The sequence below is a fragment of the Suricata suricatta genome, chromosome 2 (genome assembly GCF_006229205.1).
Source record: "Suricata suricatta isolate VVHF042 chromosome 2, meerkat_22Aug2017_6uvM2_HiC, whole genome shotgun sequence".
NCBI classification, from domain to species: domain Eukaryota; kingdom Metazoa; phylum Chordata; class Mammalia; order Carnivora; family Herpestidae; genus Suricata; species Suricata suricatta.
This window is the reverse complement of record NC_043701.1, coordinates 14,005,842-14,022,569: the sequence shown is the minus strand read 5'-3', so window position 1 is coordinate 14,022,569 and position 16,728 is coordinate 14,005,842. Positions and strand designations below refer to the sequence as shown.

Sequence of the window (16,728 nt, the reverse complement as noted above, 5' to 3'; positions counted from 1 at the left end):
AAGGCAGAAGAGCTGGGCTGGCTTTCATGTTGACTATGCCCTTGAGTCCAGAGCTGGGCGCAGAGACTCACCACAAGAACCCATAGGATACTCGTCTTTTTGGCCAAAGTGACCCCGAGGAGGAAGAGGTTAGCCTGCTCAGAATTTTGGTTAATAGAAAAGAGGTAACATCACACCCAGGGGGGGGCCTTCCGAGAGTAACGGGGGTACAGAGGTCAGAGGGGGAAGTCAGGGAGGGGAGAGCTAAGGAGAGCCCTGGGATTGTCTGCAAACAGGCCGTGCACGTCCACCAGATGACCCGAGCTGGGTCCCAGACATGTAAACTGCAGAGGCCATCTGGTGGGAGAGGGGCGGGCACACGATGGTAAGAAGACGTGAGGACATAAAGAATCCCAAAGTCAAAGTTACTGGATCCATCAAGCTGCCCTCTGAATATGCATTACTTTTTTTTTTTTTTTAATTTAAGAGAGAGCAAGCAGAGGGAGAATCCCAAGCAGGCCCTACACTCAGTACAGAACCCAACGTAGGGCCCAATTCCAAAACCCTGGGATCATGACCTGAGCCAAAATCAAGTGTTGGATGCTCAGCTGACTGAGCCACCCAGGCGCCCCTGCATTGCCTTTTGTAAGTCGCCAAGCTCACTTTCTAGTAAAGGTGAGAAAAACTGGTACCTGTTCACTCAGTGGCGATTTAGGGTGACTGACACCCAGCACCAGCTACTCCTCAGCCAGATCTGTGAAGGGGACGGGGCGATCATGTCTTCCAGAGCCAGCCCTGGAAGGGCACTTTCTAAAGAGAACATGCGTCAGCTGTCTCACCGCCATACGCTGGTGTCCTGGGGGTTCAGGCAGGGCCCTCTCCCCCGCCTCTGAGCCCAAACCTCACTCCCCTTCGGCCTCGACACTGGGCTGTGGCTTCCCTCTCCATGGAGCTCTAGAGCAGATGGACAGACAGCAGAGTGCAGGCACGTGAGCAGAACCGTCCCTCCCGAAGCCGGAGGGGTGGGGGGCGTGGAGAACAGCCTCGGGGATGGGTGACCAGTCCGCTGGGCCCACAGGGCTGTGGTGCATTTTGCAGCCTTAGTCTGTGGCCACAAGCATCAGGGCAGAAGGGCTCAGGTACACAGGGGTCTTGGGACTCTGGTTTTATGGCCTACACGGCAACCTCTTCAATGTGTGTCGGTCCTCGCTTCTCAGGGGAGTTTAGCTTTGTTCCTTGCTGACTGCCAACCTCACGGGTCTGCTGGACGTCACCCCAAACCCAGCCCGTCACTGTCTGCCCAGAACAGGCTCTCCTGCTTTCCGCTCCCTCCCGCTCCTCATGCGCCGACCATGAGCTGGACAGTGAGTGAAGCACTTGGGCCGTGGCCCAGTGGCCTAGCATCCCGGCAACCCCGAGGCTGATGACCGGACCTCCCCAGCCGATGGGTGAGGAAGCAAAGGCAGGGAGAAACAAGGCCAACAAGTCCACGCCACACAGCTCAGCGAGAGGGCAGATTCGGTTCAAGCCCGGGGTTCTCTGACTCCGAAGCCACTGCTCTCTCACGTGGGGACCCAACCCTGCTGCACACTGGGATCCCTCAGACAGCTGTTAAAAAACCCCCAAGCAGGACTCCACACCCAGGGGGGTTGGGTCACGTTGTGGGGGTTAGGACCCCAGCCAGGTTATTTTTCAACCCCACTCCTCACCCCACCGCATCCCTGCAGGTGACTGCAACACACAGGCCAGTGTCAGGAACCGGTATCCCAGACTCCAGGACGGGTGAGGGTCTGGCCAGTGCCCAGCACTGCACCTGGCATGTGCCGGAAGGGCAGTTGATCCTTGCTGACTGGGAGAAGGAACGCAGACTCCACGCTCCCCACCCAGCTCCCTACCAGGGGCACGGGCACGGGCACGAGCTGACTGGCCCCTGGGCCGCACCTCGCCCCCCTGCCCTGCCTCCTCCCCAGGGACGGAAAAGTCATCTTCCCTGCCTCACCCTATGTCCAGGCACCCTCTGTTCACCCGCCTCAGGGCTCGGTCAGTCCTTGTTTAAGGACACAGCTTGCAGCCCGTCTGGCATCTCAGACCCCGACACGCCAGTCAGTCACATCTGCCACCACCCAGGTGCCCTGTTGTGCGGGCGGGTGTCCTCGTCTCCCATGCATGTCTCGTACATTCCTGCAGCAGTGACTTTAGTAGTGTCTGTCCCGTCTAGGTCTGGATTCTACCCACTCATGAGGACCTAACTGCCCGGCCGTGCCCTTCACCCCAGCCTCCAGGGGTTCCCTTCTGACTCCAAAGGTCTAGGCCAAGAAGCCTACTTGGCTCCATTCTCATGTGGCTTCTGGCCATCATTTCCGTGTGCACGTGTCCCCCTTTCTGACTAAAGTACAGTCGCTGGAGGGCAACACCTCAGGCATGTGATCTCGCCTCTCCCACCGCTGCCACCGCCGCCCATCCTCTGTGGACGCCACCGGGCGCTCGGCATTTTGTCTCCGCGTGAGTGGCCTTACCTGTAGTATCTGGACTGCAAGTAGGTGGAACACACAGCCTTGGACACGTGACTGGCCGAACCGAAGTCGATGACCTTCACCCTGTACGGCTGTCTGGACGGATCCACCAGCATGATGTTTTCTGGCTTGAGGTCAGCATGGATGAGACCCAGGCTCTTCAGCTTCATCAGGGCCGTGGCTACCTGCTGGAGGACGGGGCGGATGTACTTGAGGGGCAACGGGCTGAACTTGTTCTGCTTCAGAAAGTCATAGAGGTTCTGCTCCAACATCTCAAAGACCAAGCACGTGTGGTTTTTGTGCTGGAAACACTCGTAGGCGCGGACAAAGTTGTAGTCGTCGGCGCTCTCCGTGCTCAGGCGGGCCAGGATGCTCACCTCGATCTGACCCTGCCGGGCATATGACGGGTGGTTCTTCAGGATTTTGATGGCCACGATTTCGTTGGTGCCCCGTTTCCAGCACTTGACCACTTGCCCGAATGTCCCTCGGCCCAGGAATTCCAAAACTTCGTAAGTGTTGGTCATGGAACACAGCACCTCATGCTGGACCAGCTGGTAATCACCCTCACTGTTGGAGCCACTGTTCTTGGAGGTGGCAGTCGATGTGGTGGCAGTGGCTACAGTGGCCCCACTTGCATTATTCTGAATCATGGGTGGATGCTCTTCGATGATCTGCACGCTGCTCGTGTTCTCAATCTCCTCACTCTTACGCTTGAGTCCACATTTTTGGTAGGTATCAAGAAGGCTCACAGTGCTTCGACGCATTAGGTTATGTGGTCCGCCGAGGACTTGCCCAGTGACAGAAGTGCTACTTGCTGATGTTACAACTATGTGCCCGGTGCTTCCTGGGAAGATGATGGTCTGCTCGTAAGGTAGGCTCGGGTTTGGGATCGGCAAGGAGGTGCTGACGGTTGTGGTGGCTGGCTGCGACGGGGGGATGTTCTTGCTCTGGCTGTACACTTTGCTGTGGGAGCCGTACCCAGTCATGTCCCAGGTGGAGCTCGGCTCTACTTTCAGTTTCTTCACGCTACAGAAGGCACTTGATTGAAGGGTGTGAGGGGAGAAGACTTGCACATGTGAGGCCATACCTACGAGGAAAAGAAAGGGAAAGAGCGATATTTTCGTTGCCATTAAACGAATGAATGCAGCAGATTCATCTCAGTTCTGACCAGCGGCTTGGGTCCTAGAGAATGTTTTCCTCTCACTTCAAAGCAAGGCTGAGAAAGTGAATCCCCCCGACTCCCTGGGGAAGCACATTCTGGTCACTCAGTTTGTGGGGCCGAGGAGTTGGGTGTTCCGCCTGCCACCATCAAGAGGGAGGGAGACTTGTAGAGTCAGTCAGGAATACAATCAAGACTCAGATGCAGAAGGAGAGTATCAGAACTCTGTTCATGACTCAATTGTTTTTATAAACACTGTTTGCGATAGAGATTCTTCCCCAATTCTCAGTGGGTTGCAATCCTACTAAAACTGAGGACTCTAGCAGGTGGCCCAGTTAACTGTTAGTTGTCCCAGTTACTTCTCCTAGTAGTACTACTACTTGTACCGTCCCTGCAACTCTTTGTCACAGAGCCTGTCAGGTTAGCTCCCTTGAAGAAACATCTTCCTCTATGGGTCCAGGCCTGACGCCACTCCTGATCCACTAGCTTCTGGATGAACCGGAATTACCCCCTGGGATATTAGTCATCTTAAATGAATTCTCCAGGGCTGAACAGATCAGCAGTTAGCCTGATGTTTTCATGTAGATGGTCCAAATAAAACATTCTGTCATTTATTTTATATGTTTTCTATCGTTGAAACATTTGTTTTATTTTTGGGAAGGAGTGGGTAGCACCATCCATGGGCTCTACTCACTAACTTTTCCTGCTAAATTCATCTATCCGTAAATTTATCTATAAAGTACTATTATTTCATGCCAACATCTTGGCCACAATTTAGATAACCTCAGAAATCTATTAGACCGTAACTCTGGAATAGTTGTACAATTTACAATTTTGGTGATTCTAGAAACAAACAAAAATTCATAGAAAAGTATCCAGGAAAAATAAGGCAATGAGGAAGGTAAGTTCTTAAAGGTGAAAGTGGAAACAAACACTGCTCATCATCTAACTGTAGTTGATAAACATTTCTTTTTTTTGGAGGGAGAGAGAGAGAGAGAGAGAGAGAGAGAGCGAGCGAGCGAGCGAGCAAGCGAGCACAGGGGAGAGGGAGAGCAGATCTCACAACTGTGAGATCATGACCTGAGCCCAAATTGAGCTGGACATTCACCCAGCGAACCACCCAGACACCCGGTAAACACTTCTCATGGAAGCACCAGGACAGTGGGGTTTCCCGCAAGCACTGCTGGTGTCCAGCCATCCTTGTGTTCATGTCCCTGACCCCTTGTACTACCTAGAGTGGTCATTTAACATTTTCCTTCACATCCTGTCACCTGTCACCCTAGCCACCCTCTCTCCCAGCAAACACCTTCCACTTTGTCCAGGAGCCCAACATCTGCAGCCTTGCTTTCCACCTTATTCTCTTCATTTCAGAAGAGTTTCGTTTCCTGAATCTACATCCAGCCCCCATCCTTCCTGCCTTCTCTCCAGTCTCAGAGGAAGCTGTGTCTCTCATTTCCAACCCCAAATCTCCTCCCATTCTCACGATTCCTCCTCTCCAGTTCCTTCCACCGTCCTCTCCTTCTCTTACAGCTTTCAGTTTCTGCTTGTTAATTAGATCCAGGTCCTTAGTAGGTATTTAATAAAGTTTCGCCAAGCGAATCAATGACTTATCTTTTTCTTCTTGCCTTCATGTGTCACTGTGTCACACATTCCCAACTTAGAAGGCAAGAAGAGTCACAGCCATACTCTTCTCCTTTAATTTTTTCTTTCTCACCTGTAATCAGTGGTTTATGCTCCCTTTTCTCCAAGGCTCCTTCCTTAATCGACGCCCCCACCCCACACATCCACACATGATAGCGCTGTGTTCTTAAGAGTTCTTAAAGGTAAACGACTTCCTAATTGCCTAAACCAATGGCTCTATTTCAGCCCCTATTCTCCTTGACCTCCCTGCAACATCTGATATGCTGACCACAACTTCCTTCTCCATGCTCTTATCTGTGCTTATGAAAATCTGTAATCTCCTCCTCCAGTGTTTGATTGCACACTGGGTGCCTGGGTGGTTCCTTTTCCTCTTCCTCCTTTAAAATGTTGGCATTTCCAACATTTTGACTCTGTTCTCTCTGGAAGATATTCATTCAAACAGTTGGAGCTGTCATCTCTATGCAGGTGACTCCCCCCTTTATCTCAGGCCGGGTTCTCCTTCTTATCTTCCATTAGTAAGTTCTGCCTCCTACTATGTCAAACATCAAAGACTATCTTCCAAAGCTGAACTCCTTATCTTCTCCTAAAACTTTAGCCATCTCACGCCCCTTTCTAACATCCCCCTTTCTGTTCATAGAATATTATTCTAGTCACTTGGTTCCAAAAATGTGGATTTACCTTTGATGAGTCTTCTTTCATCCATGACAAAGTGCTAATCTTATTAATTTCTTTTTCTTTCAAAATGTCTTTTGTAGCCATCTCTTTATTTCCATTCTGGCTGCCATTTCCATGGTTAAAGCATTTATCACCATCTAATAGGACTAGGGCAAATGCCAACATCTGGTCTACCAGAGAAGTCTATTTTTTGCCTCTAACTTGTCCATATTCAGTCACCAGATTAATCTTCCTAGAATAATTCTAAGCACATTACGCCCCTGTTCAAAAACTTTCAATGTCTTCTTAGTGTCTACAAGATTAAGCTGATGACTCTTTCACTTAACCACTATCACATTCGATTCCAATTACCTTCTTGGCTTCATGGTCAATGAATAACCATCCTCAAGCCCCAACTTGAATTAAGCTGTTCTATCTCTGTTTCTAGAATGTTGCTTACACATCCTACCTCCACACTCCTATCTCCATTCCCTTCTCTGACATGCCTTCACTGTTCTCCCAAGTTATTCAAAGACAAGACAATTCAGATCCCTCCTCATCCCAGATCTCTCCAACCCACAACCATCATTCCCAAATCTCTTTCCCTACGGCACTTACCATCTGCACTATCCATTTGGCCACAAATTGTACTTCTGCCTTGCAAAATCTCTTGTCTTGAACTGAATTACTTATCTTTTGTGCTATTTCCCTTTTTTTACACATTTAGGTCATGTTTCCATAACCAGTTTATATTCTGGGTCCAAGAGCTACAGTTTATACCTCATATTTGTGTTTTCCCCAGTATTAAGTTGACTTTATTATCCACAGTAGGCACTCAGTTGATGAAATAGAAGCACTCTAATTGGCCAGGCCTCCAGGAGCGCTTAGTTCTCTGGCCATAGAGCAATGACCAGTCACAGGCCCCTGTGGCCTCCCTTTGGAAAGTAAAGGAAAACCCACCACTATCTTCCTACCCATACCAAGACAAAAACAAAACAAAACAAAACAAAACCAACGAGGTAGGGGTTACTTTCAGCCTGGAAAGGCTCTGATCGCCCACAAGCAGCCTCAGCCTGACACCTAGCACCTGCTCAGAGCCCCACCTTCACCCCGATCCCATAGATCTGACAAAGGCTCCCTTTCTCATTTGGTTCCTGAACTTCAAGGTCCACCTACCCAAAATGACTACACCTCCATATACATCTTTCTGCCCAGCAAGACTACTTTGGCTTGCTTATTCAGAATCTACACTTTACCTATTTTTTTCCCATTGCTCTTTCTGTTCAGGTCAACCTTCCTTTAATGTGTCATAACACTGAGAATGTTCTTTTCTATAGTTACCAGTATTAAATGTTCATATTGTCCTAGATGTTGTACGCCATGTAGAAATAACCAATCCCTTGGCTTTTAGTGACTTATCTACTGGAGGCAAAGCAAATAAGCATTTCCTTTGTCCATTGCTACCTCGTGTGCCCCTCATGCATCAACCCTCAAGTATTTGGGGAGGGAAGGGTCTTGTGGCATTGGAAGAAATTTGCTGATGTTACATGAGGAAGAAGTGGCTCCTTTTTCTGTTTTCACTGCTTCAAAAACATTTTGTAGAAAGGCCAGGGTGTAGAAATGGAAATTTACAGAGGGGAAGAGGATGGCTTATGACTTATTTGTTATTGGGATGACAGCCAAAGGTCATAAAATTGTAGAAATCATCGCTGGCTACCTCTGGTGACAGATGCCCAGAATCAGAGAGATGTGCATGGCTAAAAACGCCCTTCACCATGCCTGCTGCCTCAAACGCTATTCCTCACGATTCTCCAGATTTCAAAATCTCGAGCATCTAGTACCCACTAGGCTCTGGGCCAGATGTACTATGGGCAGGGTAAGCACATGTCCGACTTTGTCTGGGACAATCCAGAGTCACCCTTCCCAATTCATTCTCACAAAGGTCCTAGTTTGAAAGTTAGGAAGACAATTGATAGGTTTAGGCTCCCAGGATTAAGTGGAAAAAAGAGACCCTGACCCTAGAAGTTTAACCCAAAATAATTCTATGTGCCTTTCTGTCTCTGTCTTAATGGTTTAATGTCAAATTCCGTATTCTAGGGTTGAGTAATTTTTTCCACCAAAAAATAAGAATAACTAAAAATCTTCCTGATTTTCCCGAAGTTTTAATGCACTAGATTTTTTAAAGTGTCATTTATTGAAGGGCTGGCTCACTTAGTTCTTCCTCTCCACCCCCACCCCAGTTGCTTAGTTTCTTCATAATTTTTTATTTCACAACTAGAAGAACTGAAAAGTTGCTTCACATCTGAGTACATTTCCTTTCCATCTCACCACCCCAAAATTATCTACTGGAAGATCAGACTCTGGGGAAACCACGGGGATGAGTGAGGGTTCAACTATGATTTAAAAATAAATTAAATTGAATTCAACTTCACTGAATTCTACCAAAGCTTGAGGAAGGAATTATTAAGTAAAATAATGGCACCATTTTCAGCAGTGGATAAGGTTTAATTGTGGTTTGGCAGATGTGAAATAGATTACCACGTAGAATCCAGTTACATTATTAAAGAGAACACAATCGTGAGCACCTTGGTGTGAGAGGTACAAACTTCCCCACTTCCCCAAATCCTCTGACACATACTTCTGCTGCATAATGAGTGTTTAATAGGTGCAGTCAGGAACTGAAAGGAAGGATTAATTCCCATGCCCAACGGGATGCCGTATCTGTCTTAGAGATCACATTATTCACACGAGAGATTGTACAGTTACAGAATATGCCAAAAGAAATGTCAAAAATATACGAATGTTAGAAATGAGCACCTGAATGGACGTTTTGCAACATCTAGAAAAGGGTTAATCTGAACACCTCTTGATCACCCTGTACCACATGATGCCTCGGGGGTTAAAAAGTATGAGGGGAAAAAAATGTCTTCATGGACATGCAAAACTATATTCATACAATTTTAACGACAGTCATCCTGCTTATCAAGTTCATATTTCACAACTAGTGCAAAGATAATTCCACATTAGCCCCATTTAAATGATAGATTTCCAAAATAGTGTATATAAATGTCTACAGGGCTTTTATATAATTTTCAATCAAAGTCTGTTTATCCTCTAGTTGTGTCTCGTTAAGTATACAGTACACTCCATCAGAGCTCAGTTTAGGATCAACCACATACTCTACAGAATTCTTTTGTCAATAATGACAATAACAAATACTACTGACTGCATTGAGGGTCCTCTATATAAACAGGACTGGGGCTGGGCACAAAAGGAAACACATCTAACACATCACCATTGCCCTAAAGGAGCCTAAAATCTTCTGGGTTTGCCAAGTTGACTGCAAATTAAAAAACAACAGGCAATTCTAGGCAACTTAAGTAACTAGTCAACGAAAACACGATAGGAGTTTAGAGGAGCTAAGATTGAGCTTAGAAAGATGGGGTATCTTCTGAAAGGTGGGAAGATGGTATTCCAGATGCTGCGAATTGGTGTAAACAAACTGTGGGGAGCAGCCGCCACTCTGGCCCATACCCTCAGGAAGTTTAGGATTTGCTTGGAGGTGAAAATGCAGGGGCACTGTACAGAGTAATACGGTAACAAAGGCTAAATGGATAAACAACCGTGCGCGCCAGTACCCAGAACTGTCATCTGCTAACTGCAGTGTTTCAGAAGTAAGCTACTCAGTACGGCTGGTGTGAAGCCCTAGCACTGCAGCCACTCACATCAAACCTCTGGCCCTCACCCGGTCTTACTGGCTGTCCTCTAGCACACAACTAACAACAAGTTGTAGAGGGACTATCATTGACTTTGCTCTCTGTCAGACTCTGGGTGCCTACATCCCATAACTGTAAGGTGCAGTATCCCTGTTTTACAAATGAGTAAATGGAGTCTGGGGACACGACCTGGTTTGTCCAAGGTCACTTTGCTACTACAAGCAGGGCTGGGATTTGAACTGATGTCTGCCTAACTCTCAAATCCATGCTATTAACCATTCTCTTTAGGTTTTCGGACTAGAAGTTCCAAACAAGGAGACTGGTCCAACAGGCAAGGAGAAATAAAAGCTGATACGTGAGAAGTGACAGATGTAAAGTATGGGGCACCCCCGACTGTGTACCACCTGCTGAAAGCACAGGCACCCACGACAGTGATCATCAGCCTAAGCCATCTACCAGTTCTGCATCATCTGGTTCCCATGACATCCGAGAAACACAACCACTCAAAATTGCTCAAATAAAATAAAGGTACCTCATTAAAGAGGCACACCTCACTTATCCGCTGCAGGGTGGCACAGGGGGCAGACTGGTCTGGAGTGCGATGGTCAGGGCTGTCACAGTGGTCCAGGGGCGAGGCAGTGAGGATCTGGACTAAGGGACTGTCTGAGGAATAGAAAGGACGTAGCAGAAACATAAGACTTTGCAGAGAAGAAAAAACAAGACACACTGACAGGTGGGATGGGAGGGCAAAGGAGAGAGAAATCAAATATGTCTGGGGGACTCAAAGGAGTGGGGTTCCATGGTGGGGGCAGGAAAGATGGGGGAGCAGAAGCAAAGCTGTCTGTCTCGGGGGAGGGGGGTGGGGTAACAGAACAGATTTTCCGCACGTGGAGTTACAGGCACTGACAAGGTGTCCTAGTTGAGGTATTCAGTGTTGAACTATTCACACTGAAATTCTGAGGCAAAGAGTTCCTTAATTTACCGAAGTGTCAGGAGCCGCTGGTCACTGACCATCAGCATCTAGTTCCCATTTTCTCAGTTGAGCCTTGAATGAGGATAAACCACTTGGAAACGAGAATGAATTACAGTAAGGTGTGCTAACCTTGCACGGGATTAGAGTGAGGAGAGGGCAGGGAACCCTGAGTCAGCTCACGCACACACCAAAGACTGCTAACCAAGGATCAGCAAAACACAGTGACAAAAATGCCAAAAGGGGAAAAGACTGAAATCACATCCCAAAGAGACTGAAGAAAGAATGGTGGTGTTAATTTTGAGAGAAGAGTCGAGCTGGAAGAGCTCTAATTTGAATCGATTTCATTGTAGGCACTGATAACAACACAGAGGGAATATTCTATATGTCCCTAGGAAAAAAAAAAAAAACAGGACAGGAGAATGAGCAAGAGGTCTTGGCTGGAGATATTGACCTTAAAGGCGGTCATCAGCACCTAGATGGAAATCGAGTCCATGTGGGCAAAGCTGTTTCCCAGGAGAAACGGTGTAGAAAGTAGAGCAGATGGCAAATAAAGAAATCCTTGGGGGCACGGCCATTGTCAAATAGTATGAGGGAAGTATGAGTCATGGGGAAAAGTCAAGGATAAAATGATGATAAACACAATTAAGGGATTGATCCTAGAGAAGGAAAACAGAGAAAGAACTACTGGGCCTGGCTGGAAATAAGCCAACAGCCGTCGGGAGGAGAGAAAGAAGGGGTGCTTTCCTGGAAAGAGAAGCAAATGCCCCATGTTACCCACTTGCTTTCCAAGAAATGCGATTCTCTGCAGGACTTTCAAAATCTTTTCTGTCATCTGCCTTAAATCTACAAATTCTGCCATAAGCTGGAGTCCTTCAATCGAGTAAGCATCTTGTCCCCGCCATTTGCAAATTCTCCTCATCTATCTACCCACGGGCTCGTTATGTGTCGGGGTCAGCCCCTCTCCGGTTCAGACTTCCTTCTTTTTGTTGCTAACTTCACCTCTAACAGCTCTCAGCCTCGCTCACACTCACCTTTCTGAGACTCTACCACACCCCCTGAACGAAGCCACAGACCGCGACAGACGGGCCGGCCGTCACGGCAGCGGCTGGGCACTGTGGTCCACTATGTGGAGGCCACGTTACCGGGTGTTTACAGACAGTCTGAAAATCACCAATCCAATAAAATTCTGGTGAAGAAAAGAACGATGCCATTAAGACACACATGCCTTCCAGTCTCTTTGGCCAGGAAACTGGTGAAATCCATGAAAGGAGAAACAAAACTAACTCAAAAACTCATTTTTAAAACAATAGCTGCATTAATTAACACTCTTGTTATTAAAAAAAACCAAATCCTAAACTCCTAAACATCAGAGCATTAGCTTCCTGGGGCTGATGTAACACAGGACCACAGACAGGGTGGCTTAAGCAATAGAAATTTGTTATCTCGAAGTTCCAGAGGCTGGAGGTCAAGATCAAGGTGTTGGCAGGTTCAGTTCCTTCTGAGGACTCGTTCCCAGGCCCTCCATGGTCTATAGGAGGCTGTGTTCTCCCTGTGTGTCCTTGCTCCCTCTTCCCTCCATGCGTGTCTCTGTGTCCAAATTTTCCCTTTTTATAAGGACACCAACCATGTTGGATCAGGACCCACCCTGATTACCTCTGTCAAGATTCTGTCTCCAAGTAAGGTCACATTCAGAAGTACTGGGTGTTAGGAATGAAGCATGTGAGTTTGGGGTGGGGGTGGGGAGCACAATTCAACCCATAACAACAGGTTTAAGGAAAGCAAAAGCTTTTTACTGGAGTATAATCTTCTCAGGCTATAGATATAGAGTCCAGATATTCCAAAAGAAGTCCCTCTGTTTTCTTTCCCCTCCTCGGAGGGAAGATATTTAATTCAGTGATTTCCCCATATCTTGCCTCGAATGACCTATGAGGGCATTTCAGTTAGTCACATATTACATATGGAAACAAGGAAAAGCAAAGTGGTTATTTTCAAATTAAATTCTGCATAATGTGCATGTTCCAGGGCTTCTGGAAAAGGCCGCGCAGGGATGTACCTGTTACGTATCCTGAGGATAACTATAGTCAACTTTGGTAGAAAGGAGGGTCGGCAGTGACGCATTAGTCACACCCAATGGGGAAGAATCGGCTAAGTTTCTAGTTCTGACTCTGGGTGTATCAAACATTTCTGAAGTATGACGTGAGTAAGCTCAAAACAAGAAATCATTTGTGGGCTGGGCATGGGGTAGTTTCCTTCTCGGGCCAGTCTTGTGTCACATGCACTAATTCTCTTTTGCTGTCCACACAGTCCTTTTTGTGCAAAGCCTATGGCGGCCGTGACATTTCCCAACTTTGCGTTTTCCTTCCCACTGAGGATCTCAAGACGAGAGCCCTTTGGAAACAAACTTGACAGGATGAAAAGGGTAAATATCCACCAACTGGAAAAACAAACCCAGCTTTACTCCTGGTCTCAACACAGACGAATTCCATTCAAATGCGCGGTTTCCAAGGATCTAGAAGGATGCTCATTTTGTTCCTGAAACGTTCTGAATAAGGCAGATGAACTCTCAATGGTATTAATTTCCAGGTGTTTGTGCCACAAATTTTTGCAAAAGCCTCGTCCCTGATTCTCTCAGCCATTCCCTCTCATTGGCCTCCCCCTCCCTCCACCGCTGCTCCAAAATCACGACCGACACCTCAGAAACGAGTGAGCCAAAACTGAATAGGCCTTGGGGAGGCTGGCTATGTACCTGGGGAGACTATGCAAGCCTCAGATTTGGTTTTTCTACCCCTTAGAAATGTCTTATAAAGTCTCAATCAAGACTAAAAATCCAGTAGGCTTTTTACTCTTCAGTGCAAGAAGAGTTAGTTATCCTTAAATGTCTGATACCCTACTGCTAAAGTAAAATCAAATGGTTTCCTTCCTTACCCCTTATGCATCCCATGCCCGGCCCACAACTGATCTGTCTTCTTGAGCTCACTCAGGCTGACCTTCGGAAATGCTTGGCACTCTCGGCATCAGAACTGGAAACCTACTTTCTACTCTTTCCCATTTGGTATTCTAATTACCGTGCCCCTGCCAACTCTCCTTTCCACCAAAAAGTATGTAAGGTGCATCACTCTATGGAATTCTGTTACTGTGTGTCTCCTTAAAAGATATGCCTGGGGTCCTAACCCCCGATTCCTGCGGAGGTGGCCCTCTTTAGGCACAAGGTCTTTGAGGCTGCGTTCTAGTTGAGACGAGGCCATTAAGGGAACTCCAAGCCCATGATGACTGGTGTCCTTACAGGAGGAGGAAAGACACAGACACACAGAGAGCTCCGCACTAACGACAGAGGCCGAGATGAGGATGACAGGGCTGTGAGCCGAAGTCTGCTGAGGGTGCTGCCGGAATTAGGGAGAGGCCAGGGAGGTACCTTAATGCAACAATAGGGCTAGGAAATGAACACACTCTGTAGTATATTTCAGGATGTATTTCACTGAAAAAAAAAAAAGTTTGTACTCAGGCTGTGACAAAGCATTAACAATGGCAGGGTCACACGGAATGCCCTTAGGGTCTGTCCTTACCGCCTCATGGTTGAAAAGCACTAGAAGCATCCTGAACTTTCCTCCTGTCTTAGTCACCAATCCTGCCAGGGCACAGAACACCTCCTCCTTGGATGCAAATATATTTGTTCACGGCAGCCCACGTTCGACTGGAGAACAACGAAATTTGGAACGAAAGCAGGCGGCGGCTGCACCTGTGCTCAGCTGGCACACCAGCAGTTGAGGAGTCGGGGGATGGCATTTCCGCAGACCCGCCCTTTTTAAACCTCAACTCCTTGCCGGTAGACAAAGAAACCAGGACAAAGGCCCACCGTCTGCAGTCTGCTCCCGGTACAGCACCTGTTCGCTACCTCTGGTGCTCCTGTTTATGTATTCCTCCGAACGTTCCGCCCCTCCCCCCCCCCCCCCCCCCCCCCCCCCCCCCCCCCCCCCCCCCCCCCCCCCCCCCCCCCCCCCCCCCCGCCCCCACGGGGCTGTTATCTACCCGCGGAGAAAACTTTGGGAAAGCCGTTGCCAGACACAGGGGTGCCCGCGCCGCTGCCACACACAGGCCCCTCCCTTGGGTTCTCTTCAAATCCAGGGTCCACCCCACCCGCCTCTGGGGGCCTAGCAGCACACCCGTCTTCCAGGACTGAAATGCCAACCGCTGCTCCCGATGGTTGCTCTCCGTGACTGCTCCTTTGTTCCCTGGCAGGTTTTCTCATTGCTCTCAGTTGCTTTAGCTGACATCTGACAAAACTCAATTACAGATCATTTTGGGAGAGGGAGAGGAAAGGCCACTCCCGTGGGGGACGAGAAGGAAAGTAAGAAGACGCAAAGGAAGAAAAGTCAGAGAAATGGGTGGAAGGCAGACAGGGATGCTGGGAGGAAGGTGGGAGAGGAGGACACGGGAAAGGAAATAGAAGATGGCAGAAGAGTGAGAAAGCGCTTGTGCAGATTCAGGTGGGCTCCTACGTCTGCTACAAGGACACTTTTATGCTATGAGTCACTGGCATCAAGCCAGTCCCAGTGTGGTCACAAGCCCACAAGCCCAGGGTGCCAGGCCCACCTGCAGACGGCCCTGAGGGCAGGAGGCGCCCTGACAGTGCTGGCGCCCTCCTCCTGCAGCACGGCCTGTGTCCTGCCGGGTGACACAGGCAGGCGCCTGGCGACAGGGGATTAACAGCATTCTGAGAGCTCATTCCAGACCGTTTCTGAGTTCCCAGTGAGCTTGACGGACGCGGGCTCTCCCCCTGGCTGGTCTCAGCACAGCTTCTGTGTGCCTTAGTGTCCTCCTCTAGAAAATGGACACAGTGACAGTTTCTCAGGGGGTCCTGGTGAGGCTTCACGGAGGGAGGACGCGCAAGTGCCCAGCACAGTGGCGACGGGAAGTGAGCCCCAACTGCATGTTTGGGGGAAGGAGCCAGTGGGGCCCGCTAGTGTACCCAGGCCAGACATGTAATATGTGACATGCTGGCGCTCCCAGGGGCTGACCTGTAACATGTGACACGCTGGTGCTCCCAGGGCTCCACACCGTGCCTGGCTCACACACGCGGGTCAGTATGCCATTTTCCCGCAGAAAAAGGAAACAAAAACAGTGAAACGGGTCTATTATTCATCTCGAATGCCATTCCATCAGGAAAGGCAGGTTTGATCAGGAAGAAAGCAACTTCCAGTGACCCTGGAGAGGATGCCCAGGAATCTTCAAGGGCTTGAGAAGATTCACACACAGCCTGTATTTTACCTACTTTGCCTAAAAAACATATGCATTTTTTCCTTGTAACTTTTTGTTTTCTTTTCAAGTTTTTATTTTATTAAAAATTTTTTTAAATGTTTTATTTCTTTTTGAGAGAGAGACAGGCAGCGTGTGAGTGGGGGAGGGACAGAGAGAGAGGGAGACAGAACGTGAAGCAGCTCCAGGCTCTGAGCTGTCAGCGCAGAGCCTGACACGGGGCTCAAACTCATGAACCCCAAGATCATGACCTGAGTGGAAATTGGATGCTTATCCAAATGAGCCACCCAGGCGCCCCTCAAGTTTTTATTTAAATTCTCCCACGATATGGCTTCTTTTCTCCCTCTACTTATGCAGTTTGTTCTCTTAGTATTCAGACAGGTTTCTTGGGCGTTTGGAATGATCTGGAATTTGCCTGCTGTGCTCAAGGGGCGAGGTGAGGCTAGACCACCCTAACTCCTCCAGGACTCCTCGTGACATTCTTACCAAAGCTCTACCCCTGGTCACAACTGTGACTCACTTTCTCTTTTTCCTTTTTTAAATTTATTTAATTTATACGCATAACTGACATACAGTATGTTAGAGTCTGGTGTACAACATAGTGACTTGTAGACATTGTAAAGTGACCACCGAGTAAGTCTAGTCATCTCTCACCTTACGGAGGTCCTACCACATTACGGACTATATTCCCCCTGCTGGACATTATATCCCGTGGCTTACTTATTTTATAACTAGAGGACTGTAGCTCTTAATCTCCTTTACCGGCCCCTCCCCCCACAGCAAACACCAATCTGTTCTGCACCTGTGAGTCTAGGGTTTGTTTTGGTTGGTGTGTTTTTG

The 16,728-nt window shown here is 48.3% G+C and overlaps 1 protein-coding gene across 3 annotated transcripts in view; it reads right to left on the bottom strand.

Annotated features, from left to right (window-relative positions):
* HIPK2 (homeodomain interacting protein kinase 2) overlaps nucleotides 1-16,728 on the bottom strand; it is a 176,917-nt gene that overhangs the window by 122,291 nt on the left and 37,898 nt on the right. For 2 of the 3 annotated variants that reach the window (XM_029922732.1, XM_029922739.1), the window contains exon 2: nucleotides 2,496-3,579. In XM_029922732.1, coding sequence (XP_029778592.1) covers nucleotides 2,496-3,579 — 1,084 coding nt within the window. Of the gene's footprint in view, nucleotides 1-2,495; nucleotides 3,580-5,365; nucleotides 5,447-16,728 lie in introns of those variants that run through there. The other variant, XM_029922723.1, reaches the window with a different exon arrangement.